At 58.6% G+C, this 24,639-nt stretch overlaps 9 protein-coding genes across 9 annotated transcripts; 5 read left to right on the forward strand and 4 right to left on the reverse strand.

Moving 5' to 3' along the window:
- On the reverse strand, positions 1 to 775 carry CcaverHIS019_0205570 (uncharacterized protein; the record flags this gene model as incomplete). The annotated part of the gene is made up of 2 exons (XM_060597582.1): positions 1 to 632; positions 670 to 775. The coding sequence occupies 2 exons, from the start codon at positions 773 to 775 to the stop codon at positions 1 to 3; spliced, it is 738 nt and encodes a 245-aa protein (XP_060454461.1).
- Positions 776 to 1,817: 1,042 nt separating this feature from the next.
- Positions 1,818 to 7,243, forward strand: CcaverHIS019_0205580 (uncharacterized protein; the record flags this gene model as incomplete). Its single annotated transcript, XM_060597583.1, has 5 exons — positions 1,818 to 1,936; positions 1,973 to 6,251; positions 6,291 to 6,396; positions 6,483 to 6,726; positions 7,120 to 7,243. 5 exons carry the CDS (start codon positions 1,818 to 1,820, stop codon positions 7,241 to 7,243), a joined length of 4,872 nt encoding a protein of 1,623 aa, XP_060454462.1.
- A 696-nt stretch (positions 7,244 to 7,939) lies between these two features.
- CcaverHIS019_0205590 (uncharacterized protein) lies at positions 7,940 to 8,715 on the forward strand (the record flags this gene model as incomplete). Its single annotated transcript, XM_060597584.1, has 3 exons — positions 7,940 to 7,954; positions 8,215 to 8,643; positions 8,710 to 8,715. 3 exons carry the CDS (start codon positions 7,940 to 7,942, stop codon positions 8,713 to 8,715), a joined length of 450 nt encoding a protein of 149 aa, XP_060454463.1.
- A 1,307-nt stretch (positions 8,716 to 10,022) lies between these two features.
- CcaverHIS019_0205600 (uncharacterized protein) lies at positions 10,023 to 11,517 on the reverse strand (the record flags this gene model as incomplete). Its single annotated transcript, XM_060597585.1, has 6 exons — positions 10,023 to 10,066; positions 10,104 to 10,276; positions 10,344 to 10,821; positions 10,874 to 10,940; positions 11,382 to 11,392; positions 11,505 to 11,517. 6 exons carry the CDS (start codon positions 11,515 to 11,517, stop codon positions 10,023 to 10,025), a joined length of 786 nt encoding a protein of 261 aa, XP_060454464.1.
- A 2,579-nt stretch (positions 11,518 to 14,096) lies between these two features.
- CcaverHIS019_0205610 (uncharacterized protein) lies at positions 14,097 to 16,191 on the forward strand (the record flags this gene model as incomplete). Its single annotated transcript, XM_060597586.1, has 11 exons — positions 14,097 to 14,108; positions 14,209 to 14,271; positions 14,371 to 14,434; positions 14,489 to 14,685; positions 14,733 to 14,898; positions 14,941 to 15,112; positions 15,151 to 15,350; positions 15,588 to 15,630; positions 15,668 to 15,755; positions 15,796 to 15,885; positions 15,931 to 16,191. The coding sequence occupies 11 exons, from the start codon at positions 14,097 to 14,099 to the stop codon at positions 16,189 to 16,191; spliced, it is 1,356 nt and encodes a 451-aa protein (XP_060454465.1).
- A 922-nt stretch (positions 16,192 to 17,113) lies between these two features.
- CcaverHIS019_0205620 (uncharacterized protein) lies at positions 17,114 to 18,893 on the forward strand (the record flags this gene model as incomplete). The annotated part of the gene is made up of 5 exons (XM_060597587.1): positions 17,114 to 17,279; positions 17,318 to 17,418; positions 17,454 to 17,745; positions 17,789 to 18,166; positions 18,223 to 18,893. The coding sequence occupies 5 exons, from the start codon at positions 17,114 to 17,116 to the stop codon at positions 18,891 to 18,893; spliced, it is 1,608 nt and encodes a 535-aa protein (XP_060454466.1).
- Positions 18,894 to 19,261: 368 nt separating this feature from the next.
- TIM54 (uncharacterized protein) lies at positions 19,262 to 20,818 on the reverse strand (the record flags this gene model as incomplete). The annotated part of the gene is made up of 1 exon (XM_060597588.1): positions 19,262 to 20,818. One exon carries the CDS (start codon positions 20,816 to 20,818, stop codon positions 19,262 to 19,264), a length of 1,557 nt encoding a protein of 518 aa, XP_060454467.1.
- A 229-nt stretch (positions 20,819 to 21,047) lies between these two features.
- RVB2 (uncharacterized protein) lies at positions 21,048 to 22,594 on the reverse strand (the record flags this gene model as incomplete). The annotated part of the gene is made up of 5 exons (XM_060597590.1): positions 21,048 to 21,797; positions 21,834 to 22,034; positions 22,070 to 22,461; positions 22,497 to 22,557; positions 22,592 to 22,594. 5 exons carry the CDS (start codon positions 22,592 to 22,594, stop codon positions 21,048 to 21,050), a joined length of 1,407 nt encoding a protein of 468 aa, XP_060454468.1.
- Positions 22,595 to 22,821: 227 nt separating this feature from the next.
- TRM6 (uncharacterized protein) lies at positions 22,822 to 24,537 on the forward strand (the record flags this gene model as incomplete). Its single annotated transcript, XM_060597591.1, has 4 exons — positions 22,822 to 23,374; positions 23,410 to 23,611; positions 23,646 to 24,392; positions 24,432 to 24,537. 4 exons carry the CDS (start codon positions 22,822 to 22,824, stop codon positions 24,535 to 24,537), a joined length of 1,608 nt encoding a protein of 535 aa, XP_060454469.1.
- Between the last annotated feature and the right edge of the window lie 102 nt (positions 24,538 to 24,639).

A 24,639-nucleotide genomic window follows, 5' to 3' on the forward strand; every position in this document is an offset into this window, starting at 1 on the left:
TCAGCCCGTGTACCCGTTTCCCTCGGCCATGGCGAGGCGAAACAGCGCAAGTGCGAGGGGCAGCCCAAGATCGCGCTTCCCATCAGGTGGGACCAGGAGTGCAACCAGTTCGGCGTCCTTGTCGCGACCCGCATCGGTCAAACCCCGCGCAATAGTCTCGGGGCCACTCTGGCGCTGAGCATCGACGGCAACACGGATCTTGCCCATCACACCCTCCGCCGTGTCCCGAAACAAGTTGCCCACGGGATAACATGGGACTGTGGGATCGGTAGACCCGACCAGCGCAAAGAGGGGGACGTGCACGCCCTTTCCGTCCGGTCCAACGCCGGGATGTTCGATACCCTTCGGACCGGTACTGAGGTCGAGGAGGGCGAGTACTTCGCATCCTTCCGGGCAAGGGACTTGGCCCATGTTGACAAAGTCCGTTTCGGCACGGGTTAGGGGGAGGAGCCAGCCTGGCGTGCTGGCCTGTTCTGGGCCGAGGGCGGAGAGCTTTGACGCAAGAGCCTCGATCTCGCTCACGATTTCGTCACGCAGCTCGGCCGTCTTGGCTGCGTTCGCATCCCGAGTCGAGCCTGCCGGCTGCGCATAGTTGCGCGTGAGGGAGGGAAGGTTGTGGGTGAGGTGTGGAGCTGCGTCCGCGTTAGTGGATATCGGGCGGATGCGTACTGGATATCCGCCTGCCGAGGGTGCCGACTGCTGGAGCAAAGCGCAGAGCTGGAGCGCGGGCTGACACGAGCCGCCGCGCTAGTGTTCGTGTAAACAGCGCGGACATTGTGTGTGGATGAGGCGTGGCCTGAAGTGGTGGAAATCAAAGGTGATGTGGGAGGGAGATGGAGACACGGTCGCGTGGTTGGGATGACGTCAACTGTCAGCCAACCAGCGTCCATCACAGATCTCCATCGCATCGACCTCGCTGTCTCCAACGACAAGCCACTTCGACTTTGGGTCGATGGCATACTCAACTCGCCTGTTCCAGTTTAGTTCCATCGCCCGTCACAGCTGTGCTCAAATCCACACGGCCTTCTTGAGCAAGGGCCTCAAGCATGATCTGTCGAGGGAAGGCACAACCGTCGTCACGAACGGCTATTTTCTCCTCAAATCACCTCAACGCTATTAATAGGGGGCTTGGCGTTGACGGAGCCGGACTTGGCGTTGACGGAGCCGGACTTGGCGTTGACGGAGCCGGACGTGTCCACGAACCGAAGCGATGGGTACTGGCACGGAACGTACGCGGCCGTGGCTCTTTCGGGGGTATAGGGCATGGACGCCGAGATGGCCATCTCATAGATCCTGAGCGGGTTGTGAATGGGTGGTAGCACAGATAGTGCAGCGGGATCCAGCGACCATCCAGAGGATACATTGACGTCCAACATCGCGTTGTGGTCGACGGTTGAGACAAGACGAAGTGTTGGTAAGCGACGGGAAGCGAGGCCGTTGTGGGGTCATGCCAAGAGATTACAGAGATTTAGGAGCCCAGGCACCGCCCGCAGCCTGCCAAGCCAACCTTGTAGTTATCAACCCAATATCGAGTGACATTCCACTACTTCTACCGAATCGACACCGCTATCGTCGTCGTCGTCGTCGTCGTCGCTCGACTAGTGACTTGCCTACTCACTTACATGTGAGCGGGATTGACTACGCCATTGCACTGCGTTTCGGAGCCGCTTGCCACCGCCCCAAGGTCGACGGATCCCGGACGGCATCGCGCCCGCTATCGCCTTGTGCTGGATGCGCAACACTCCAACACTCCAACAGCCCCGAGGTACTAAAGTCGCGAGAGCAGGGCATTCGTTTGAGCAGCCCACAAGGACAAGATGGCAGGTAACTACACTGAGCGGTTATCTCGTGGCGAGAATGAGGGCAGCCGCAGTCCAGCAAGCCCAAGCCCAAGCAAGTTGTGGACGCAGACGGCGGCACTGACGCGCAAGAACTGGTGCGTCACATCAACACCGGGGTTAGCTGATGTCAGGATCATCATCTGGCAGCACAAGTGGTGGAACCTGTTCCGGTGCTTCATCATTCCTGTCGCGTACAGCAGCTATGTGGCGCAGACCAGCAACTTCTACAAGGACACAGGTAATCGTGGGCCGGGTCATGTCGCTGTGCTCCCCCAGATCCCCTCGGACTTGATGGGATACAAGCTGGTCACGTATGACCCGTCGGGAGCGGGCACGCCAGTCCTGCATGCCGCACTGGCTGCGGCTGGGGTGGAGTCGGTCGTTGAGACAGTTACGAATGGCGCCGATGTGTCGCGGACTTGCAGGTCAAACCTTAATGGGCGGAGCGACTGTTTTGCCGCCGTCTTCTTCGATGGTGTCAGCCAAAGTACCGGCGAGCTCAACTACACTTTACGGTCCGATTTTGGACTCGATGTCGTCGACGTAGACGACTGGTCCAAAGACGACTTTATGAAACGCCTCCTCCCGCTACAGTGGGCGATTGACGCAACGTGGATGAACACAGTCACTGGTCGCGTCCCGTCGCGACCAGACGCGTGGTTGTACACAGCCTTAAACAATAAGGGGTACGACGAGAAGACGCGCATCGACTTTCTCAAGGACATGAGCGGCCCACTCGTCATCAGTTTTGTCGTCAATTTTCTCTTCCTCGCCTACCATCTCCCGGGATACGTTGCGGCCGAACGCGCAGTAGGCCTCACGGAACTCCTCGAGGCGATGGGATGCGGCGCCCTCGCCCGCGTCCTGTCGTGGCACCTGAGCATCACGGCCAGCCATCTTCCGTCCTTGATCGCCATGGCAGCCCTGTACCGCGGTGTCATCTTCAAGGGCACCAACATGGGTTTCTTGATCGTTGCGTATATTGTGATAGGCATAAGTATTGCCAGCTGGACGTTTTTCGTCGCTGTACCCTTCGCAAAGAAACCCACACTTGCTGCTATCGCCTCGGTGGGATTTACGTTCATCGGCGCGATCGCGGGTATTCTCGTCGAGTCGCGAGCAGTCGCCCAAGGCGTCCTCACAATCTTCCTCCCCACCTCTCTCGTCATCTTCATCCACCGCAACGCCGCAAGCTGGGAGGTTGAGGATCGTACCTTTAGCTGGACGAAACAGAGCCCGGCTGGCGACGCAAGCGCACTTCTCCTGGTTCTTTTCGGGGTCATCAACATCTTCCTCTGGCCGTTCGTTGCAATCGTGGCCGAACGCGCAATCTTTGGTCTACCAAGCACGCATAGCGACAAGGCGCCTGGCTTGTTCAGCCGCCTCTTTGAGCGTTTCAGGATCGCAGGCGCGACGCACGCTCAATCCATGGATCCGCTCTTCGCCATCCACGTAAGCCATTTGCACAAGAGTTACGACTCGCGCCGCTTCTTCTTCTTCGGCCGCAAGCGCAGGGTCCTCGCCATCGAGGACTTGAGTTTCAACGTACCTCGGGGAGAGATCTTCTGTCTCCTCGGTCGCAACGGTGCGGCAAAGTCTACCGCTCTCTCCATAATCGCAGGGCTTACCCCCCGCACATCTGGTGTCGTGCAATACGCGCCCGACTTGCGTGTCGGTATTGCGGGGCAGAAGGACGTGTTGTGGGACGACCTCGACTGTGAGCAGCACGCGGCGCTCTGGCGTTCGATCAAGGGTCTCGACGGGCGCCGCAACCCCGCCCTCGACCTTGACCTCCTCGCGCGATGTGACCTCACACCCAAGGCTAAGTGTCTCTCCCAGAAGCTGAGTGGGGGACAGAAGCGTAAGCTGCAGCTGGCGTGTGCTCTCGCTGGCGGCTCAAACTTGCTACTGCTCGACGAGATCTCGAGCGGCCTCGATCCCCTCTCCCGCCGCGCCATCTGGAAGGTACTCGCCGACGTGCGCGGGCATGGCTTGGAGGGTGGCTCACCCGCCACCGTCGTGCTCACCACCCACTTCCTCGACGAGGCAGACTACCTCGGCGACGAGATTGCCATCCTCAAAGCTCCGGGTCGCTTGCTCGCCGTCGACTCTCCCGTCGGGCTCAAGACGCGCCTCGGGCACGGCTTTATCCTGGCTGTCGACGACGCGCGCTCTACTGCACCCCAAACCGCGCTGGAGATTCTCGACGCGCTCCGTGTCCACGACCCCAACATCAATATGCATGCAACCAAGGGCCGCCACTTGTACACAACTGGAAGCGACGACGTCAATAATGTGCGCACCCTCGCCCGTGTCCTGGCACAGAAGCGTGCCCGTGACCCACACATGCGGTACACTGTTGGGTCGACGACGCTAGAAGACGTGTTCATCGACCTGAACCGCGCAGCTGGTGACGAGGACGAGTCCTCGCGGCCCTTGCCCGCATTCTCGCATGACGCCAGCAGCGCGCCGTCTGAGACCGACAAGGCTGGGGACATTGAGATGCAGGTATCGCAAGCCAATGTCGGCGGACAGCTGTCCCTCACCCCAGGTGGACGACGGGCATGGTGGCGCGTCGGTGCCGAGATGGCGGCTAGCGTCGTACACAAGCGACTGTGGATTCTGCGCCGCGCGTGGCTTATCCCCGTCGCCGCTGTTGTGGCCATCACGCTCGGCGCCACTGTGCCGATGGTGTTCATGAAAGGGAAAGCACCAACGTGCGAGCCGATCACAAAGACGGAAGAGGGCCTGCGCTTACTCACATACCCGTTCTCGATGTTTGCGATGGACCCGCGAATCGCCAAGCCTCTCTACGCGCCGGGTGACACGCAACTCGGCAACTGGTCGTCGACACCCGGCTTGAATCTCCGCACGGTCGACAGCCGTGGCGCGCTCGAATCGACGATTCGCAACAACATTCTAAACGAGACATTTGGGGGTATCGCACTTGGGCCCGGCCTAGTCGCGTACGAAGGTGATCCGCAAGGGCACATCCTCCAGGTCAAGGGACTGAGCGCGCTCAACCTCTATTCCAACGCCATGTTCCAGGAGCTGGCGCCCGGTGCACCGTTCCGCATCCGCGTGAGTTACGAGGTGTTGCCTTTCCCCGACTTCAGCCCGACAGGCAAGGCGCTCCTGTGGATCGTGTTCTTCGGGATGGTCATGGCCATCTGGCCGGCGTTCGCGTCCATCTACCCAGCGACGGAAAAGCGCAGCGGAGTCCGCATCAACCAGTACTCGAACGGTGCCCGACCTGCTGCGGTGTGGGCCGGGCACCTCGCCTTTGAGTTGCCGGGTATCTTCATCGTCGCGACGCTCATAACCATTGCCTGTGCCGGTGCTGGCCAGTTCACTGGCCTCGGTCAGTTCTGGGTCTGCCTCGTGCTGTACGGTATCAGCGCGACGTGCTACGCCTTCCTCTTCAGCCTATTCTTCAAGACGAGCTTTGGCGCGTGGGCAGCTATTGCTGTCATCAACGGCGTCATCTTCCTCTTCTATGTGGTGTTGTACCAGGTCATCGCGATGGCGGATAAGACTGGGAGCGCGGACCACAACATGGCTGTCGGCCACTTTGGCTACGCGGTGCTGCATCCCGTCGCGAGCGTTGTTCGCGCGGCATTTGTGAGCGTCAACATCTTCAACCTCCGCTGTGACGGCCACGGTGGGCCGACAACAAAGGACCTGAGCGACATGACCCTCTTCGGCGGGCCTATCGTGTACATGATCGGGCAGGGGGCCATCGCATTCGCCCTCCTTGTCTGGGTCGACTCGGGGTACCCGATCCCACACTGGGCCCGACGCACAGGCAAGATCAAGGGCGCCGATCCTACCCGTTCACCCGACGTGCTCGCCGAGGCTGCACGCGCGGCAAGCTCGGATGACGCGCTCGTCGTCAACCGCCTTACGAAACAGTTTGAGAAGAAGGTCAAGCCGAGCGTCGACGACGTGACATTCGGAGTGGCGCAGGGCGACACGTTCGCCCTCATCGGCCCCAACGGCGCCGGCAAGACGACGACCCTCGGTGTTGTACGTGGGGTCGAGCGGCCCACGCGCGGCGACGTGCGCGTCACGGGCTACTCGATTGTGAGGGACCGCAACCGCGCGCGCGAGGCGCTCGGCGTATGCCCACAGCACTCGGCTATTGACGCGCATCTCACGGTACACCAGCACCTGTGGCTGTACGGCCGGCTCAAGGGCGTGCTGCGCTCGGCGCTAACGCGGGACGTCGACACGCTCCTCGCCGTTTCGGGGCTTACAGTCAAGTCGGGCGAGTTGGCAAGTTCACTCAGTGGTGGCAACCAGCGCAAGTTGAGCCTTGCATGCGCCCTTATTGGTGATCGTCCCGTTATCCTCATTGACGAGTTCTCGTCTGGTGTCGACCCGTTCAGCAAGCGCGAGGCGTGGCGTACTGTAAGTCACCCATTAACCCAGAGATGGTGCTGACAGCAGCTCGAGACCCTCACGCGCGAGCGTGCAGTGGTAATGACGACACACAGCATGGAGGAAGTGGACGCGCTCTCGAATCGTGTTGGCATCATCGCCTCCAAGCTCCTCGGTGAGTTCCGCGGCGGGCGCGGCCGAGCCAAGTTGCCAAGTAGCCACTATGGCCCGATCCCGTTATCCACGCACGCTGACGCACAGCTGTCGGAACTCCCGCGTCCCTCAAGTCGCGCTTCGCGACGTACGAGGTGCACGTTCGCGCGGATGAGGTGCAGCCCCTCGTCGCCTACCTCTGCGAGAGCGGGTTTGACTCGGCTCATGTCGCGACTGACACGCTTACTCGTATCTCGGTTCCTGGTGTACGCGAGGACCAACTGGACGCGCTTCTCGGCGCGCTCCGGGCCGCGGAACGCGACCTCGCCCTGTGCGAGATGACGTTGCACGAGTGAGTCGATTGTGTTGTGTGATTTGGGGCTGGCCGATGCGGAATCGGAACAATGCGAGGTGGGCAGGGGCAGAAAGCAGGGTTGGGCGTTGCAGGCAGGGCAAGATTTGGTCAACCCCTGCCAACGATGAGGCCAATGCGAGGGAGGAGGCAAAGGGAGGCTGCCCAGTGCTCTGCCTTGTCACTACGCTTGGGACCCTCAAAGTCGTTCCCAATCGGATGGAAGCCCACCGAACGTCGTCTACAACCAATGGCGCTCCGGCTCGCTGTATTTGGATGGGTTTGCTAGAGCTGTGCTGGTTGTGGAAATTGCGGGGTTCAGGAGAGTTGGGCTGGGGCCCATCTTGCCGATCATGGATGAAGCAAAGGCAAAGGCAATGGCTAACGCGTCAGAGCCTCAACAGAGGCAGCTTTCCTTGCCATTGTGCGCGAGAACAATGTCAAGGAGGAGAAAACGGAGGATGAGCCCAAGAAGATCAAGTGGTGGCAGCGTAAGAAGGGTGAGGATCGTGTGTAAGATGGCAGATGACAGATAGAGCCTTGATATAGACATGTCACAATCGCAGAAGTGGATGATGCGTTACGTTGCGTTGCGTTGCGTTGCGTGCCCACCCCTGTGTCTTGTGCTGTCAGCTGTCAGCTGATTATTCAGGAAGTGGAGTGGATGACGAGTGGGGTTTGTGGGTGAATGGGAGAAGGGGTGGTGGGTTGTGGGTGGGTCATCCAAAGGTGACGAGGCATGCGATCACTTTACGGGTATTGTGGGTTCCGGGATATTGTGTGATTGTTAATGGTGATTAGCCCTGAGGTTTGATATTCTAATTGGCTTGTAAAGTGGACATTTGGACAAGGTTGGATTGTTGACGTCAGTGGCATCCCCCCCCAAAAGGTCAAGGTAGCGAGGTCACGAGGACAATCCGATCTGGGTCTGGGTTTACACCTTCCCCTTCCTTCCCTCTCTCTCATTCCAAGTATGGATCCATAAGGAGAATGGTAACCGAGTCGACTAGTTAGAGCCACATGCAACCTGTCGCTACAAGCCGAGCACGTCAACGCCGACCCACTCACACTGGCCACACCACCTGACCGCGGCACTCACTATAAAGCCTACTCCCCCCATTACTTTACTTCCTCACATACGTCCTCCAACGTTACATCACTACACTTCCAACCACCACCGCCACCACCAACCCATCACCAACTACTGCCCAAGATGACTCGTACCGAGGTATGTCTCGTGACTGTAGTGTTGAGCCGGCGCTGACGCTTTCTTTCCCCGCCACGCCACGTCATGTCTATCGCACGACCGCACCTATTCCACTCTCCATCCCGTCTACTACTCACTGGATACCTCTGTCGTTACTATGGCTGCTATCGCTACTCGCCGCACCCACTTGCGCCTATCCGCTACCCACCGTACCACCGTACCCCAATCGTCACCGCCCGTCACCGTGGTCCGTGCGCCCCACTCTGTGTTTCAACCTATAGCGCAACACTTCCCCAGCTGCGATCATGCGCGACCGCCACTCGCGTACTGGCCTCACCAAGTCTGAGTTTGAGCGCAAGGGCGGAGCCGGCGCACACAACTGGGGCAGCGTCAACGACGAGGAGCGTGCCGAGTACGATGGGCGCCTCGACGCCGAGCTAGAGACTGCCATGTTTGACGATGGCGCGGCCCCCGCCGAGGCCGACAAGGTCGATGACCTGCCCGAGCGTGAGGCGCCTGTCGCCCCCCAGCGCCGTATGAGCCAGGTGTCGGACCAGGAGCGTGCCGACGCCCTGCGTTACCGCGAGGGTGGGCTCAAGCAGAACGGCATCGACCTCGCCAACATTGCTCGTACTAGCCACGGTGTGGCTCAGAGCCCGCCCAACAACCTTGGCACTAGCCCTCTTCGCCAGAAGTCGGGCTTCTCTGCTGTAAGTATGTGCCAAGTGAAGGCGACGCACGGGCCCTTGCTTCTGGATCTCGCTGACATTTCACAGCAGTAGAGCAGTCATAGACTTGTTTAGCGCATTGCGCTCAAACACACCAAACACAACGTAATCGCATGGGGGTCAGCAGCATGAAATGTACAATAGTTGAACAGTAGCCAAAGATGAAGAAGTCCACTCTATGAGGAAATGGGGGCGACGCAGCCTGGCTGGGCTGGGGATTGCTGCTGGGGACTGCTGCTGGGACTGCTGCAGGGGACTGCGGGCTGCGTAGCGCAGACTGCGGTTGAGTGAGTGGTCGTTCTGGCGGGGGCTGAGTTTGGCGTCTGATGCGAGGTCTGTGGTAGTGTCGGTTCAGGAAGCTACACGCTAGGCGATACTTGTGGATCTGGGTTGCTAGTGCGAGCCGCGCCTGATTCTTGATCCTCTGATTCTTGATCTTCTCCAGATACTTGCCTCTGACTACCGCAGGCCAAGTCAGGTCCGTTCCTTGGCTCGGCGCAGCTGTCCGACCCGCGTTCGTCAGGTACTCGGACCTGGCAACAAGGATTCTACCAACAACTTTATGTATGGCTCAGATTGCAGACACATGCCAAGCTGGGCATGGGGGATGGTGGGGAAGGTGGACAAGTGGGGGTGGGATCGTTCGCCTGGATTGGGTGACGATTGGTGGAGCGGTCCTGTGGGCTGGGCAATAGGGATTGGTAGTGGGCAATTATGCACATTCATAGCTTGACAGCGTGCGCGATACACAAACAAGATCTCGAGTCACTCGATGAAATGAAGCCAACAGAACAAAACAGCGCTGCAGACAAGGTACTACCCGGTCATCCCACAGCACCATGACAAAGCCACTCTACTCAACGATCCACGATTGGCTCAATACAAGACTTCAAAGACCAAAAGGATGAAATCCATGCCTTCCTCACGCGACCTCTTACGAACATGGTACCTTGACACCAGATACGCTTTGACGCGCCTACACCTTGTACATCGTGTGGCACGTGTTGCAATGTCCAGGACACCCAGCCTCCCCCCTCCAGGCTTCAAAGAATGCAGGATGCAGGTATCGTCAGTCACACGCCATCGACACCATTTGCACACCAGCTCCCACCAGACTGCTTCACACTCTTCATTAAACTCTCAAGAACCCCTACACACGCCGATTCGGTCTGAATAGTATTCATTGGCGTCGGCGGCTGCAGAGGAAGGGAAGGAGGAAACGACGAACTAGAGAGAAAACACCACAGGGTAACGGGAGGGCGGCGACGAAGCACCAGAGACAAATGCGAGGGCGAGATTGGGGAACAGGTTGTTCCCAAGTGATGTGATTGCCGGGTCTCGTCGTTCAACTCTCATCAAACCTAGGCAGCCTCGTCCTTGGGCTCGTCCTTCTTCGACTCCTCGGCTGACGTCAGCAAAGAGCAGAGCTCGATTTCACTCACCGCTGTCCTGCATGTCAGAAGTCCAGAGCGTGAGGTTGTCACGGAGGAGCTGCATGATGAGGGTCGAGTCCTTGTAGGACTCCTCCGAGAGGGTGTCGAGCTCGGCAATAGCGTCGTCAAACGCCTGCTTGGCGAGGTGGCACGCGCGGTCTGGGCTGTTGAGGATCTCGTAGCTGAACGGTCAGCAAAACGTGCCGCGATAAAAGGAAGAAAAAAAAAAAAAAGTCGAATCAAACTCACTAGAAGACGGAGAAGTTGAGAGCGAGACCGAGACGGATGGGGTGCGTCGGGGGAAGCTCAGTGACGGCAACGTCCGAAGCAGCCTTGTAGGCCTCGAGCGACTTGTCGGCCGAGTCCTTCCGCTTGTCGCCGGTGGCAAACTCGGCGAGGTAACGGTGGTAGTCACCCATCATCTTGTGGTAGAAGACCTTCGACTCGCCCGAGGCGGCCGAGGGGATGAGGTGCTTGTCGAGGACCTCAAGGATGTCCTTGCAGATCTTGGCAAGCTCGGCCTCGATCTTCTCCCGGTAGGTCTTGATCATGGCAACCTGGGCCTCGTTGCCCTTCGACTCCTCCTTCTGCTCAATGGAGGAGACGATGCGCCACGAAGCACGGCGAGCGCCGATAACGTTCTTGTAAGCGACCGAGAGAAGGTTGCGCTCCTCGACGGTGAGCTCCTTGTCGGACGAGGCGACAGCCTTCATGTTCTCGACCATCTCTACGAGCCTGTTAATATCGTTTTCTCGGTGCATCGCCATGTTTCCACTCACCCTCGTAGCGCTCAGCCTGCTCAGCAAGCTTGGCGAGGTAGACCGAGTCTTCGCGCGAAGTCGACATCTGTGGGAGAAAAGACGGTGTGATGATGGGGACAAAAGTCGATGAAAGGATGGATGAATGGACAAACGGTGGGATTGCAGAGGAGAACAATAAAAGTGTCAGCACACATTCACGCACAGACGGGTTTGGTTGCGATGAAGGAGCGGGAGCGGGGCGCCCAGACAGAGCGAATGCTCGGTGCTCGGCTGTTGATGGCGCTCTCAACAAGCTTCCCACGACGCCAGGTGCCACCATCCACCATCTGTCGGCTTGCATAGGCCGCGCGCGCTCAGTCTCGATGCGTTTTGAGACTGCCAACTCGGCCAAAGCTTGCTTGGCAGTTATCCGAATGCATCTGCAAGCCAGGATTCTGGTTCGCCCCGCCTTCCCCGAGCCCTCTTTGCCCTTCCCTGGCAGGCCACGTCACGGTCCAAGAGGAAAGGAGGGGTGTCATGTACTTACAGTGATGCGATCTGGTTGGTTATATGCAGCGGATGCACGGGATTAGAGAGCGATGTATTTGATGTAGAGTGGGTAAAACGACAATGCAATGGGTGGATGAAACGCGGTGGGATGGATGGGAACGCGACGTCAGCATGGCACTCGATTGGGGGAGCGGTTGCGTGATGACGGATGGGGGAAGAGGGAAGGTGCTAAGGGAGACAGACAGGAGTCGACCACCGCACGATCACCAACACGCGTGTGACGTGGATGGGCGCCATTATCACCCCGATAGCGTACACCACTACCCGCCGCTATCGTCGGCCCCCCTACGCGTTGCACTCATGCAACGCGTAGGTCTTCCTTATGGGAAGAGGGCGCAACCATTGGTGAGGGCGGGTGTGTCCGAGCGGGGACGCGCCGCGTTTCCTTGGAGGGAGGCGGTGAAAGGGCTGGGCGCCGAGCTGTCCGCAGCAACGGATGCGATAGGGCAATTGCGAGGACCTGGCACGGCGGCGATGGGGTTGATGGATGGGCTGGCGATGGATGGGGAGGTCGCGGTTGACTTACAAAGTGATTTAAGGAGAGAGGGAGGGAAGGAGGAGGATGGAAGGAAGAGGAATAAGAGTTGTAGTGAGGTATGGAGAAGGAGTCAAAAGGCGGGGGGTGGTGGTGGTGGTTGATTGAGGTGAGAAGGAGAAGGGGGGGGGAGACGGTTGGGTGAGGTGCGGTGCGGTGGGTTGCGTGTTGTGTGGGCGGGTGAGTGTGTGGGTGGCCTGGTGAGGTGGCGGGGGCAACTTGGGCAATGTCACTCGTGGCCGTGGTTGGTTGGGTACGATGCGTGGCAAACTGTACTAAGCCTGAGTGACCTGGGTAGCCTGGGTGGGTGCTTGATTGCTAGGGGGGGGGGGGGGGGTTGAAATGGCCTTTTGGTGGGCGGTTAGGTGGCCCATTGCGCATGCATGGTACTTGGCCCACTTTGTTGGGTGACGGGATCTGGATTGCATCTAGGCAGTGAGCATGCTCAGTGCTCTCTCTGGCTCTGTATGGAATCAAAGGGTCAGGCATCAGGCAGGCAGGGACGCTGACCAAGGGCTATACAGGGGTTGGTTTATTGGGGGATCAGGTCCTTGTGAGCCTCTTGCCTCTAGTCTGTTTGCGTGGTCTGTGCATGTGGACCGCTTTGACCCTCCTTTCTCCCAGGCAACGTCTCTTGTTAGGTCCACTTTGGTCTAATCAAAGGGTAATCTTCAGGGTAAATTGGTTAGAAATCCTCTGGCCACATGCCTTCATCTCCTCTAACTCTGTCATCTTGAACCCTGCGTTGTGTAGTACCCCTCTTACCTCTGAGAGCCGTACTTCGCGGTTTGCTTCTCCTGCCTACGCCTGGACTCTAGTAATCGTTGTACCCTGAGCACAAACAAATACTCTCTGGAGGCGATTCGGGATTTTCCTAGGGATTGGCAGTGTGGCGGCAAGAGGTCCTCAGGCACTTTCTGTCCAATCACGTTTGGCGACACGCCCGGCATCCAGGTCATCAATACGGGTACGTGCTGAGCGCGATGGCGATGGGTGGCAGGATCAGCCTCATGAGCCATTCACTCAGCCTGCAAGCCCAGTAAGCCCACACGCAAGCAATCCGTTAGGATCGTTGGCAGCGATTAAGAGTATTGGAACCATCGCTCAACAGCTCAGTAGATTTGTAGCTACAGGACCTAGCCTTGGCTTGGCCTGGTGACCGATGGGGATTGCTGGTGGCCAGTGGCCGATGGGGACGTGCAGGCGCGTCTAGTGCCTAGAGTGTGACTGCAGCCTCGGCCCTCGGCCCGGGTTCTGGGTTTGTGCCACTTAGATTTCCGCCCATCACTCGTGAATCTTAGCTCATTGCTCAGCAAGCTCAGACTAATGGCTCCCTATCCCATTACAGTTGCAACCAAATGTCACCTTGCATTAGCCATCTCTTAAAAGAACCGCAGCTAATATTGGATAATTCAATATGGATATAAGAGTTGTAATGCGACCCGCATCATCTTACAGTGACTCGTGCTACTGTGCATACCTCAATTCCCTGGTTTGTCCGATCAGGTCATCGCCCAACGCCTTCACCACTGCACCGGTAACGACGGAAACACGAGCCACTATTCGGTCCCCAGTCTATCGAGTCTGAGTCTGTCACTCCCGAATCGACAATTCGACAAGCTCCGTCACCAATCCCAGTTCGACCGGTTCCAAGCCTTTAGTTGTTGACAATTGACAACCTTGGATCCTTTACTCCCGGACGGATTATCGAGAGCTTGACGCTGCAGGATCTCTGCACGCCAGGTGCCAGTCGTTTGATCGTTCATCAACATATTCTCACTTCAACATCCAAGACATTCCCGCGTTCTTGGCCCGGCCGGTTCCCATCCCCGGCCCCCACCCCCCAAACCCTTTCTGTCGTCACCGACCCTACGTCCTGCGTATCTGCCCGGCGGCCCGCGCCTGGGCGAGGCTGTGATATTGAATTTCAATCTCTTCAATCTCTCGACTCATTCAAGTTGAACTAGCCAGTTACCAAGTGCAAACCCCTCCATCTCATCACCCTTCCTTCCCCCTTGTTTTGACCTTTTGGACGTGCACCTACATTACGACGTTGGTCCCTCGCACTTCGGCATTCTCTCAACTCTACTCAATCTTTACGTTTGTCTGTATCTGTCTTAATATCCTCTTGCCGCCGCCACCATTATGGCTTCAAACATGGTGCCCCAGGTACGTCCTCGACTCCCACTAGTTCGCTCCTTTGCCATCCCATGCTCCCCTGGTTCTTCCGACTCCCACGTCCAAGGCTAGATGAATTCTAACAATCAAGGAGGAGCTGCCAGTGCTCGAGTCGTTCATCAACATTCGTAATCGTCTCACTGCTCTCAAGAAGGTGAGTCGCACGTTCAATGTCCGCGCGTCTTTCTTCCCTTGCGGCTGTTCCGGCGGCGATAGCCACCCGTGTCACGCAGACACTGACGCATGTTATCAGGACTCGACCAGGTTCATCCGCGCGCAAGATGTACTATCCATCTACAAGGAGATTGTCAAGCAACGTGAGTTCTTGGCGTCGCATTGGCAATGCACCACTTCAGTGCTGACAGAACCAGTGGCAAAACTCACTGACATCCGCGAGGAGCGCACGGAGGGATCCTCCAGCCTCAACACTCCCATCCCAGGCGGCTTTGAGCCCAACCGCGTCGATACCATCATCGCAGATGTCTTTTCCCTCATCAGCCTCATGTTCCTCACTGTCGGCAAGAGCCGGGAGAGCCCCGCGATTTACGGCCAGATTGCCAGCATGCGTGTATGTACAAGCAATCAGTTTGGGCCTACGTCACTCACACCGCGCAGCAAATACTTACCCATCTCGACGAGTCGGGCATTTACACCGAGGCGTACCTCCAAGGCTTCAAAGATCGCATTGATCAGCTTCGCGACATTATCAAGCACGATCGTGACGAGCAGCAGCACCCCGAGGCAGTGATCAAGTACATGTCATGGAAGCTTGACGGCAATGGTGTGTTGCGTCGCCTTTCAGAGACCGTTGCTGATGACTCAGAGGCTATCCTCAAGACCCTCATGGAATCGCTTGGTGTACTCAACGTCGAGCTCGTGCCAATCCACAACCGCTTAGTGGCACTGCGGAAGCAGCTCATCGCCCTTGCTAGTCAACCCAAGGTACCCAAGGCCGAGTTGAAGCCCATTGTCGAGGAGCTCCGGAAGATCGACTCGTAAGTGACACTCGGGTGCCCGTTGCTGACATGACCAGAAAGCGTGTCGACGGCAAGTTCCTCGGCCCTGGCGGCTCGTCCGTGCCCGAAGGACAGGCACTGCTTGGCGGCCTGATCGACTCGTGCTTCGAGATCGTGCAGGACATCAAGGCGCGTGAGGCCGAAGACGAGGTCAGCCCACCGCTGCGGCCCATCTACGAGCGCCTGTCGCAGCTCGTACAGCAGCTTGAACAGCTCAGTGAGTACCAATGAACTAGCCGTTCGAGTGCTCTGTGTAAAGTAACGTTCGACACAATGCTCGCAACCCACTGGGTTTTGTTGTGCGCACGGTCCACGCTTGCCCTAGGAAGAGATTACGTTCTGGGCCTCGTCTCGCCTGGGTTGGACGTCTTGACGACTATTCGCGCTGTGGGACGTGGTCCAGGCCCATGCGCATTTGAGCATCTTCTTCCATGTTCTTCATGCTAACCCTCAGCACACACACACCGCTGGACGCTACGCGAGACGGACCTGTATAAGTGAGTTGATACATTTGAACAACGCGCTGACCGTCAGCTATCTGCTGCAACTGCGCGAGGTCGACTCGAAGCGCGTCGACGGCAAGTTCGTTAACGCGGCAGGAGAGAAGGCTCAAGGCCAATACGTAGGTTCCAACAGCGTCCTCTACTTGGCACTGACTCCAGGTTCTTCTCTACCTTCTGCGCAGGTGTTACGGCTTAATCTACCGCCTGATGGCCGAATCCGAACCCATCTCGGAGGAGCTGGTGCCGGTGGTGAGTCTGACAGGATAATCGCGATGAGCAAAATCTGATGTCCAGGCCAACAAGCTCTCGACAATCAAAAAGTGCCTCAACGAGGTGCTCAAGTATGGCGGCCCGTATAGCCCGCGTGACCTGTATCCCTATCACATGGCGTTGCATCAAATCGACTCGCTGCGCAAGGACGGCAAGTTCCTCGCGGACGACGGCAGCGTGCCCGAGGGTCAGGCGATCCTCAACGCACAGTTGTCCGAGGCACACGAGCTGCTCGAGATGCTCAAGGAGAGCATGTCGGACGATGACGACGACAGCGACGATTAGGCACATCTATCACTATGGACGGGAGGCGGGAACTGGACATTGGCATTGGACAACCGCGTGCCCAGTCGGCGTTGTACAATTGATAGCTTGAGAGCATGCACGTAAAAAACGTCACACTTCAAGTCTAGATGGTAGAGCGGGCGTGAGTTTTTGCAGAATGGGTTACCGTAGCCGCAGCTCGAGGCGGAACCCTGTCTTGCTGGTCAAACGTTTAGTCTCACCTCCCTGCCTCGGCGTCGGGCGCACCACCTACCCGATAGCCGCGATTCGGGAGCACCGATGCTTGTCAGGCGAACGAGTATAGGTTGTAGCCGTAAGTGAGTAAATACATGCGGGGCGCGCGGGGAGGGAACATGCACACCATCCGTCCACACACCACTACCACGTGACTCACACTTGACTTCTGGGTAGAGCTAGATGACGTGATGTCCGTGCCACGCGTCATTCCTTCTATGTCATGACAATGCTTCAGTACGTCCTTGTATTCAAAGCCGCATTCCATATTCATCATACAATATGCAAGCAGTCGAGAGGGCATTGCAGACTATAGATCTTGTGGCGAGAGGTCACGTGACCTGAGTGATCAAGGCATCATGAGACTTGTCAGATTCACATTTTGAGGTATCACTGTGAGACTCAACTCCACCACCTGAACCTCAACATCCCTCACTCACCATTCACTCCACTCAATTTACTCTCAGAAACCAATACTTACCTCACACTATCCTCTCCTCCAACTCTACTGCATAGTTAACCCTCAGCCCTTACCAAGTACTAGCATGCCTTGACCTCTGGTGTCCCAACCTCCTTTGTCACCCTCCACCCAAGGTTTGGTGTCTTAGACCCTGAGTCCACCAACATCTGATTCCGCTTCCCCCAAATCCGTCCACCTCCACCTCCACCTACCCATAGTTTATCAACAATGGCACGCCTCGAGAACAACCTCTCCGACGACGACTACGATGAGCTTGCGTCCGACCTCGACCTCGGCTATGATGTCAAGCCGTCTGACACCACTATCGGGCAGATCCTCAAGGGTACGCTTGACGAGCCTCGGTTCAAGTCGGTCAATATGCGTTATCTTTACGGTCGGTTAACGCAATCCGTCAAGTGAGCTGACATGCAGAGCTCATCCAGACCGAGGCCGTCAACCTAAACCCCGACTACCAGCGTAATGTCGTGTGGTCCGACGTGCGCCAGATGAAGCTAATTATGTCGCTTATGCAGGTGCGCCGAGTTTGTCTGCCGTCACTGACCTGCAGCACTACTTCGTACCGCCTGTCATCTTCGCTGTCGAGAACAACGAGGAGAAGGGCCTTGAGGAGCGCATCTGCATTGACGGCAAGCAGCGGTGCACATCGATCCAGCGTTTCATCGACGGCCGTATCCCCTTCATTTCGCCCAACACGCGCGAGAAGTTCTGGTACACTACTTATCCAGGCCAGAAGGGCGGCAAGCCGCTTCCCGACCGCCTCAAACAACGTTTCGACCAGCTCCAGATCCAGATAGTCGAGTACCGCCACCTGGACATGAATCAACAGCGCGACATTTTCCGTGAGTCTTGCGGTGTCACCTCGGTTTCTTGGCTGACATGTAGAGCGCGTCCAGCTCGGCATGCCGCTCTCCGCGGCAGAGAAGCTACAGGCCCTCGGCGGCCACTGGACGACGTGGATCACGCACCTCGAGAATAAGTACGTCATCGAGCCAGGAGGCCTCAAGGACAAGTTGCCCAAGTTCGACGTCGACCGCGGACGCCCTTTCCAGGTCCTCGCTTCACTATGCATGATGGCTTACGACTCCGAGAGCCAGACGGTCCCCACTAGCACGACGATAACGCGGTTCCTCGAACGCGGCGACCGCCCAGAGAGGTCGTTCCAGCGCAAGGTCGAGATGACACTCGCCATCTTTGTCGAGATCGCGACGGACTTTTACGACACGGCGTTCGAGACGGTTGAGCAACGTGTAGCCCCTGTCGGTGAGTCTTACGACATCTTTCGGAGATACAGCTCTGGAGTCCAAGCTGACGGACAGAGTTCATGGGCATCGGTCTGCTCATCTTCCAGCGCATGGACACGTACAGCACCCTGCGCCTCGCCGAGGAGATCACAAAGATGCGTGTTCACATCCGCAGCCGCCATCGAGACATTCGTTCGAACGCAAAGGTCGTCAAGGACGTTTACGCGTACCTTGATGGTGTGCCAGCTGGCAAGCTGACCGGTGAGGTTTCAGCTCGCGAGGACTTCAACGGTTCGGACAGCGACGACGAGGTGCAGCAGGCGCGCATCCGCAAGAGACAGCGGGACGAGGACCGGGACGACACGTACTATGACGCGGCGGCCCCGCGCGGCGAGGAGTCGGCAGTCATCACCGGCCTCCGCTCCAAGAAGTCCAAGACGTCGGAGAAGGGCAAGGCCGCAGCCAGGCCCGAGCCGGCGTCGACACTCCCAAACCCCTCCCAACCGCCTCCCACGTACTCTCCCCGCCCGTCCGCTGCTCAGCCAGCTCCAGCCGCCGGTCGTCCTCCGCCCATTGGTATGGACGCGCCCAATCGCGGCCCCGAGCATGCACTGACCGCCCACCAGCCTCCCCACACGCAGAATCGCTCCCCGCCCCAGCATTACATCGTTCCCAATTACCGGAACCAGGAGTTCAGCAACCCCGGTCACGGGTACCAGCAGCCGCCGTACGGCGGCCGTCGCTAGTGTGTGGCGTCTCTCTCGCGTGTCAACTCGTAACTCGTTGCACTGCCTCCTCTGTTATCATCTGAGCTTCTTTTTCGCCGGAGACGTCTCCTTTTGTCAAAATGTACCATACACTCTATATTCGTCGGGCATGTACCAATACCTTCGGTCTCATACGATCCATTCTGCCTAGTGTTTTATGCATGCGTGCGCCGACAGGTTGTGTTGGCAGTGTCGCAGTCTCCGGTTTTGCATTGCTCTGCCGAGAGGCCACTCATGTTCCCCTTTCAATCCAACCCTGCGGACTTGAGACCTCTTTCTTCTCTTCCATAACGCTAAGCAGATTCCTATCCCAAAGCCTAGTCAAGAACAGTGCATAGATGTATCCCCTACTTCTCGAACGCGGCAATGCGCTTGCGCTCCGCCTCAGCAATCTCGTCCACGGTCTTGGCATCAAAGACACGCAGCCATCCTTCCCAAGCGTCCTCCCAAGCAACGGGAGTCGACGGACGCACAATCACCCATCCCTCCCGTCCTCCACGCCACCGCAGCTCGCGCTTCCTGCGCTCAGCGCGCAGGTCGTCCTCCGTCACAACAGGCTTATCGCTAGCCTTCTCCTCGTAAGTGAGCTCGCGCTCTCCGCGCGCAAACTGGCGCGCGCTCTCCAACCGCTCCTGGAGACTACGGTAGTACTCGAGGCGCTGCCTGGCCTGACGCTCCGGCACGTCATTGTAGTCCTTCTTGTAGAAGCTCTCCGTGTCCACTCCAAAGTCGGTGTCGGCCGGCAACTCGGCCGCCAAGTGCGGATCCTCACCCGCCTTGGAAGGACCCTCGAACGAGCGCGTCTGGTTCGTAATCAGGGCGTATGCGGACTCAGCACCCTCCTTGACGCGGTGGCGCTCAGTGAAGAAGTTGTAGAGCATGTACGGGATCTGCTTGAAGCCCAGGTAGTTTGTCCACGGGACCATTAGGATGGGCGGGTGCGGCGGGAGTGGAGAGGGCGGGGTGTGCAGGTGCGCCGGCACCTCTGTGGGAGTGGCGACCGGGGCGGAGGAGGAGGGTGGGGGGACACCGCGGCTGAAGATACTGGGGCGCGCAGCCGGGGCCGCGGCCGTGGCAGGCGCTTCCACCTCGACATCCTTGGACGGCGGGACGTAGGTCTGGAAGACCGTGTCCCACTCGATCTGGTCCTCGATATCCTTCTCCCAAGTCCACGCGTCGACACCATTACGCCAACCTGCCCGCAGACCAGCGAGATACTCCTTAAGTGTCGGGCGGCCGATAAGTACCACACCGCCCTCAAGCCACCGCTGGGTCTCGGTCTTGGCGCTAATAGCCGCCACATGGGGCGGTACCCCGTTGTTAATCTCGGCGGGACGGGCCTGCAATCCAAGGTCCTCGCGGCGCTTACGCAGCACATCTCCACGCACGATACGCGCAATCGAGCCGTACAGCGGCGCCTCGACGATTTGGTAGTCGATCGCAGCCGCCACGAGGTACGGCTTGACGTACTTTCTAAAGTAGACTTGGGCGCGGTTTGCCTCGTCGTCCTCGGGCCATCGCGCCGCATACACGATTACTTTGCGGGGCTCATCGAGGCTTCCAACCGTCGGCTCCTGGGCAAAATGCTGTACCTTGGCAATGTACTCTTCGCGGATGGCCTTGGCCTTGGCCCTGTCATCGTACCAGAGGTAGGTGATGCCGCCAGCGACGGTCAAGAACACGCTCATCTTGGGTCCGGGGAGCTTGGGCTTCCACGTGAGCACCGAACGAGGGAGACCAGTGTATTGCAATACGCCGCGCCAGCCCTCGAGAGGTGGCGGGGGGGGCCGGGGGGCGTGGCCGATCAGCGGCTTTTCGGGGACTGGGGGCTTTGGCGTCGCGGCGGGAGTTGGCGCAGCCGCTGGGGTCGGCGCCGACCCAGAGGGAGGTGGTTCTGTCGCCATTTTAGTCAAGTGACGATGAGGAGAGAGAGTGTACGAGATGAACGGAGTGGTGCGGAGCGGCTGAATTTCTGAAAAGTCCACCCATTTTGAGTCAGGCACGTCCGGTGGAGGCGTCGCTCGTCCGCCATCTCGCATTCGTCTCTCGTACACTCATCGTACGTCCTTGTCTCTAGCCAGGTATCGTATACATCTCTATCTGCTCGATTCGATGGGACTTGCGAGGTGCACTCTACGCACTCGTGTCCATCGCCATCATGTCCTTCTTGTCTGTGTCCTCCTCCTCCTCGCCAAACATCATGCCGTTCGTCTCGCGGGCGTACACCGCGCTGCGGTCCACATCCAGGAAGTAGCGGTAGGCCGTGCGAATGTCGTCGACGTCGACCTGTGTGCTCTTGCGTCGCTGGGCGACGAGCTGGCTCGGAGCAATGAGGTTGAGCGCGTAGCGCAACGACGTGTCGCCACCCATCTTGGCCAGGAGCTCAAGGCCGTCCAGCGACAGCCGCACGTCCTCCTCCTCTGCGCGGATCTTGACAATCTCGCGGATCTCGCTTTCGGCATACTTGCCCGTGCTGATGATAAGAGTGCGGTCGAGGAGGTCGGCCGGGATGCCGTGAGGGCTCTTGTACTTGGTTCCACGGATACGGGTGATGCCGCGGTTGCTCGCCATGACGACGAGAGGGGCCAGCTCGCCTTCGAGCGCACGGTTCAGGAACGAGAAGCACTCAATGTCCAGCATGTGCACCTCGTCGATGAAGAGAACACCAGGGACAATCTCGGCCTTGCCCTCCTCGCGCCACTCGCCGACCTTGGCGTTGATCTGGTCGCGCAGCTCGGGCTTGATCTCGCCCGTGTCGCCTGCGAAGAGTGCCAGGAATCCCTGCGTCCGTGAGTTGATCACGTCAATCTCGTGTAGTGACACGGTGTGCACCACCTCCTTGCGAGTCTGCAGCTCGCCATCAGGACACGCAACGAACTTGGTCTGCTGTCAGCTCAACGACGAGGGGGTCAAGCTTACGTCGGCACCCATAGCGTCGTAGTCCTTTGCCCGCCCAAAGCTCCGTCCGAGCTTGGATATCCTCCCGCTCGCCTTGTCGATGCTGACGACGTCGCCCGCGAGCACCTTCTCCTTTTGCAACTGGTCGATCATCTTAGAGCCGAGGTCGTACACCGTCTCCATGTCAGTCGTCTTGAGTGTCAAGCGCCCCGTCTTGGTTGCCTTGAGTCAGCTTGCACTGACACAATTGAGCTTACACCAGTGACACTCCTGTCGACCTGGATCTCGACGACCTCGCCCTCGATCAACTCGGTTTCCTCCTTGATGCGTACGCCGATGGCGCGGCGGAACGCCTGCGTGAGCGCCTCGGTCGTGCTCATCTCGAGACTGAACACCTCGGATGCGGTGAGGTTGACGAACGGCACATCCGCGCCGAGTGTCTGTGCCATGCCCATCGCGATCGCGGTCTTGCCCGTACTCGGCGGGCCGGCGATCAGGATGGCGCGTCCCGCAATTCGGCCCTCCTGCACCATCTTGAGGATGACACCGGCGGCCTTACGCGCCTTGCCCTGCCCGACCATGCCATGCGCTGAGTCGCGCGGCTCGAGGTTGGCGTCGAGACCCAGACCGTGGATGTGCGAGTGCGCGCCTGTTGTCAGCTGCCGAGCGCCGGGTCTAGCTCACCGATGCGCTCCATCTTGGTCACGTCCTTCATGGAGGATGGTTGAATGGAGATGTTGGCAGCCTGTTGTCAGCTCGAGCCCGAGTTCCGTGCGCACCATTTTGACGAGGATGGCAGTGGATGTCTAAGGAAAGAAGGAAGAGGCAGTCACCCAGTCACCACTGCTTGGAGTTGTGTCCAGTTGCGAACATTGATCCAGAACGAGCAACAGCAACATTTGCTTCCGTTGGCGACAACACGTGACTCACCTCCACTCTCTCGAGATTTCTCTGGTTGAGAGGCAGCAACAACACTCACTCGACTTCAATTTCATCCTTGCACACAACCATGGAACCAAGTCCACAGGCCGAGCAGTCAATTCAGGCCGATCAACCCATGCTGGTTGATGAGGTCGCTACTGTTGCTGAGGCTTCGGCAGCGGACACCGACATCCCTGCCCAGCCCGAGGCGTCGAGCTCCCGAACCCCACACCCACGCAAGGGCAAGGACGACGAGCCGCAGGAGCCGCTGGAGGATGTCCTCCGCCGGCGGACAACCATCATTCAGGAGGGCGACAACGTCTTGCTCCGCCTTCCCAGCGACACCGTCAAGGCTGTCGTCGCTTCCAAGGACGGACTCGTGCAGCTGGGGAAATTTGGCGCCTTCCCTGCCAAATACCTCGTCGGATTGCACTACGACATTACCTACGAAATAGTTCCTAATCCCGACGCACCCGCGGCTACAGACGTGGCGGATGTCATGGAGGAGGCGGTGTTCGGGCAGGCCAAGGGAAAGAAGAGCAAGAAGAAGGGGGGAAAGAAGGCGGGCAAGCAGGACACGCCAGGGTTCAAGAATATGCTCCGCCCGCTGCGGCCTCGCGGCATGGTCGACGCCGTCATTGGTGAGCTGGTGGAGCGTATCGAGAGCTGACATCAGACGACATCAAGGAGACGAACGAGTTCATCGACGACTCGGAGGAGAACCGCGGCGCTCTGCTGTCGCAGGACGAGATCAACGAGCTCAAGGCGCAAGGTGTGGGCGCGGAGGAGATGATCCGGCGGCAGATGGAGCGGCACGAGCAGTTTGAGCTCAAGACCGACTTCAGCAAGGAGAAGTGGCTCAAGCGGAAAGAGAAGAAGTGAGCTCCCCAATCGATTACCAGCTGACGCCAGGTACCTGCAGACGATCCACCCGCTCGCGCCATCTAGCATCAATGTCGTGAACCACTACGCACAACGGTCAGCGCAGAGTATCCTTTTCCTGCGTGAGGACACCCTCTCGCAGCTGCTCAACCTGAGTAATGTGCGGCCCGGTGGCCGCTACCTGGTGGTGGACGACACGGGCGGTCTTGTTACGGCTGCCCTGGCTGACCGGATGGGGTGCGAGGGGCGCATCCTGCTGTTCACCGACGCGGACTCGCCGCCCGCATGGGGCGTGCTCAACATCATGAACTTCAGCGAGCGCGAGCTCGCGTGCATCAAGTGGCTGAACTGGATGGAAGCGGACGAGGAATACGAGCGTCCCGCACCTCCCGGCGAGGATGGGATGCCTGCGATCGCTGAGGCCAAGACTGCGGCCCGGTTGAGACGGCATAGAGCGCAGGTCGCTGAGCTCAACGCCACTCGTGCAGAGCTCCACGCCGGAGGATGGGACGGAATTGTGTTGGCCACAGAAATGTCGCCTATCTCGGTCATCAACCGTCTCACGCGCTACCTCATGGGCTCGGGGACCCTCACTGTCTACTCGCCGTTCCAGCAAGTTCTCGCCGAGTCCCTCCAGCACCTGCGCCGGAACCAACATTACCTCGCGACGCAGCTCACCGAGTCGTGGTCGCGCACTTACCAGGTGCTCCCGGGACGCACGCATCCCCTCATGACGACGAGTGCGATGAGCGGATACCTCCTCCACGCGACGCGAGTGTGAGTATAGCTAATTTCGTCGAACGAAGCTGACAGCAGCATTCCGTCATCGTTCGTGCCCGAGAGCCACCAGCGGCATCTCAAGCGGCGCAAAAAGGCCAACGGAGCCGCTGAGGGAACGGGCGAGGCCGAGGTTGACGAGTAGGAGTAGATCTGCATGCATTGTTGCACTGGTTCCTGTCAAGTTTGACCTGGGAGGTGTGTTGGATGACGCGATGACCACGTGGTTGGTGGCCAAAGCCAAGTT

The sequence above is a fragment of the Cutaneotrichosporon cavernicola genome (assembly GCF_030864355.1).
Source record: "Cutaneotrichosporon cavernicola HIS019 DNA, chromosome: 2".
In the NCBI taxonomy this organism is placed as follows: domain Eukaryota; kingdom Fungi; phylum Basidiomycota; class Tremellomycetes; order Trichosporonales; family Trichosporonaceae; genus Cutaneotrichosporon; species Cutaneotrichosporon cavernicola.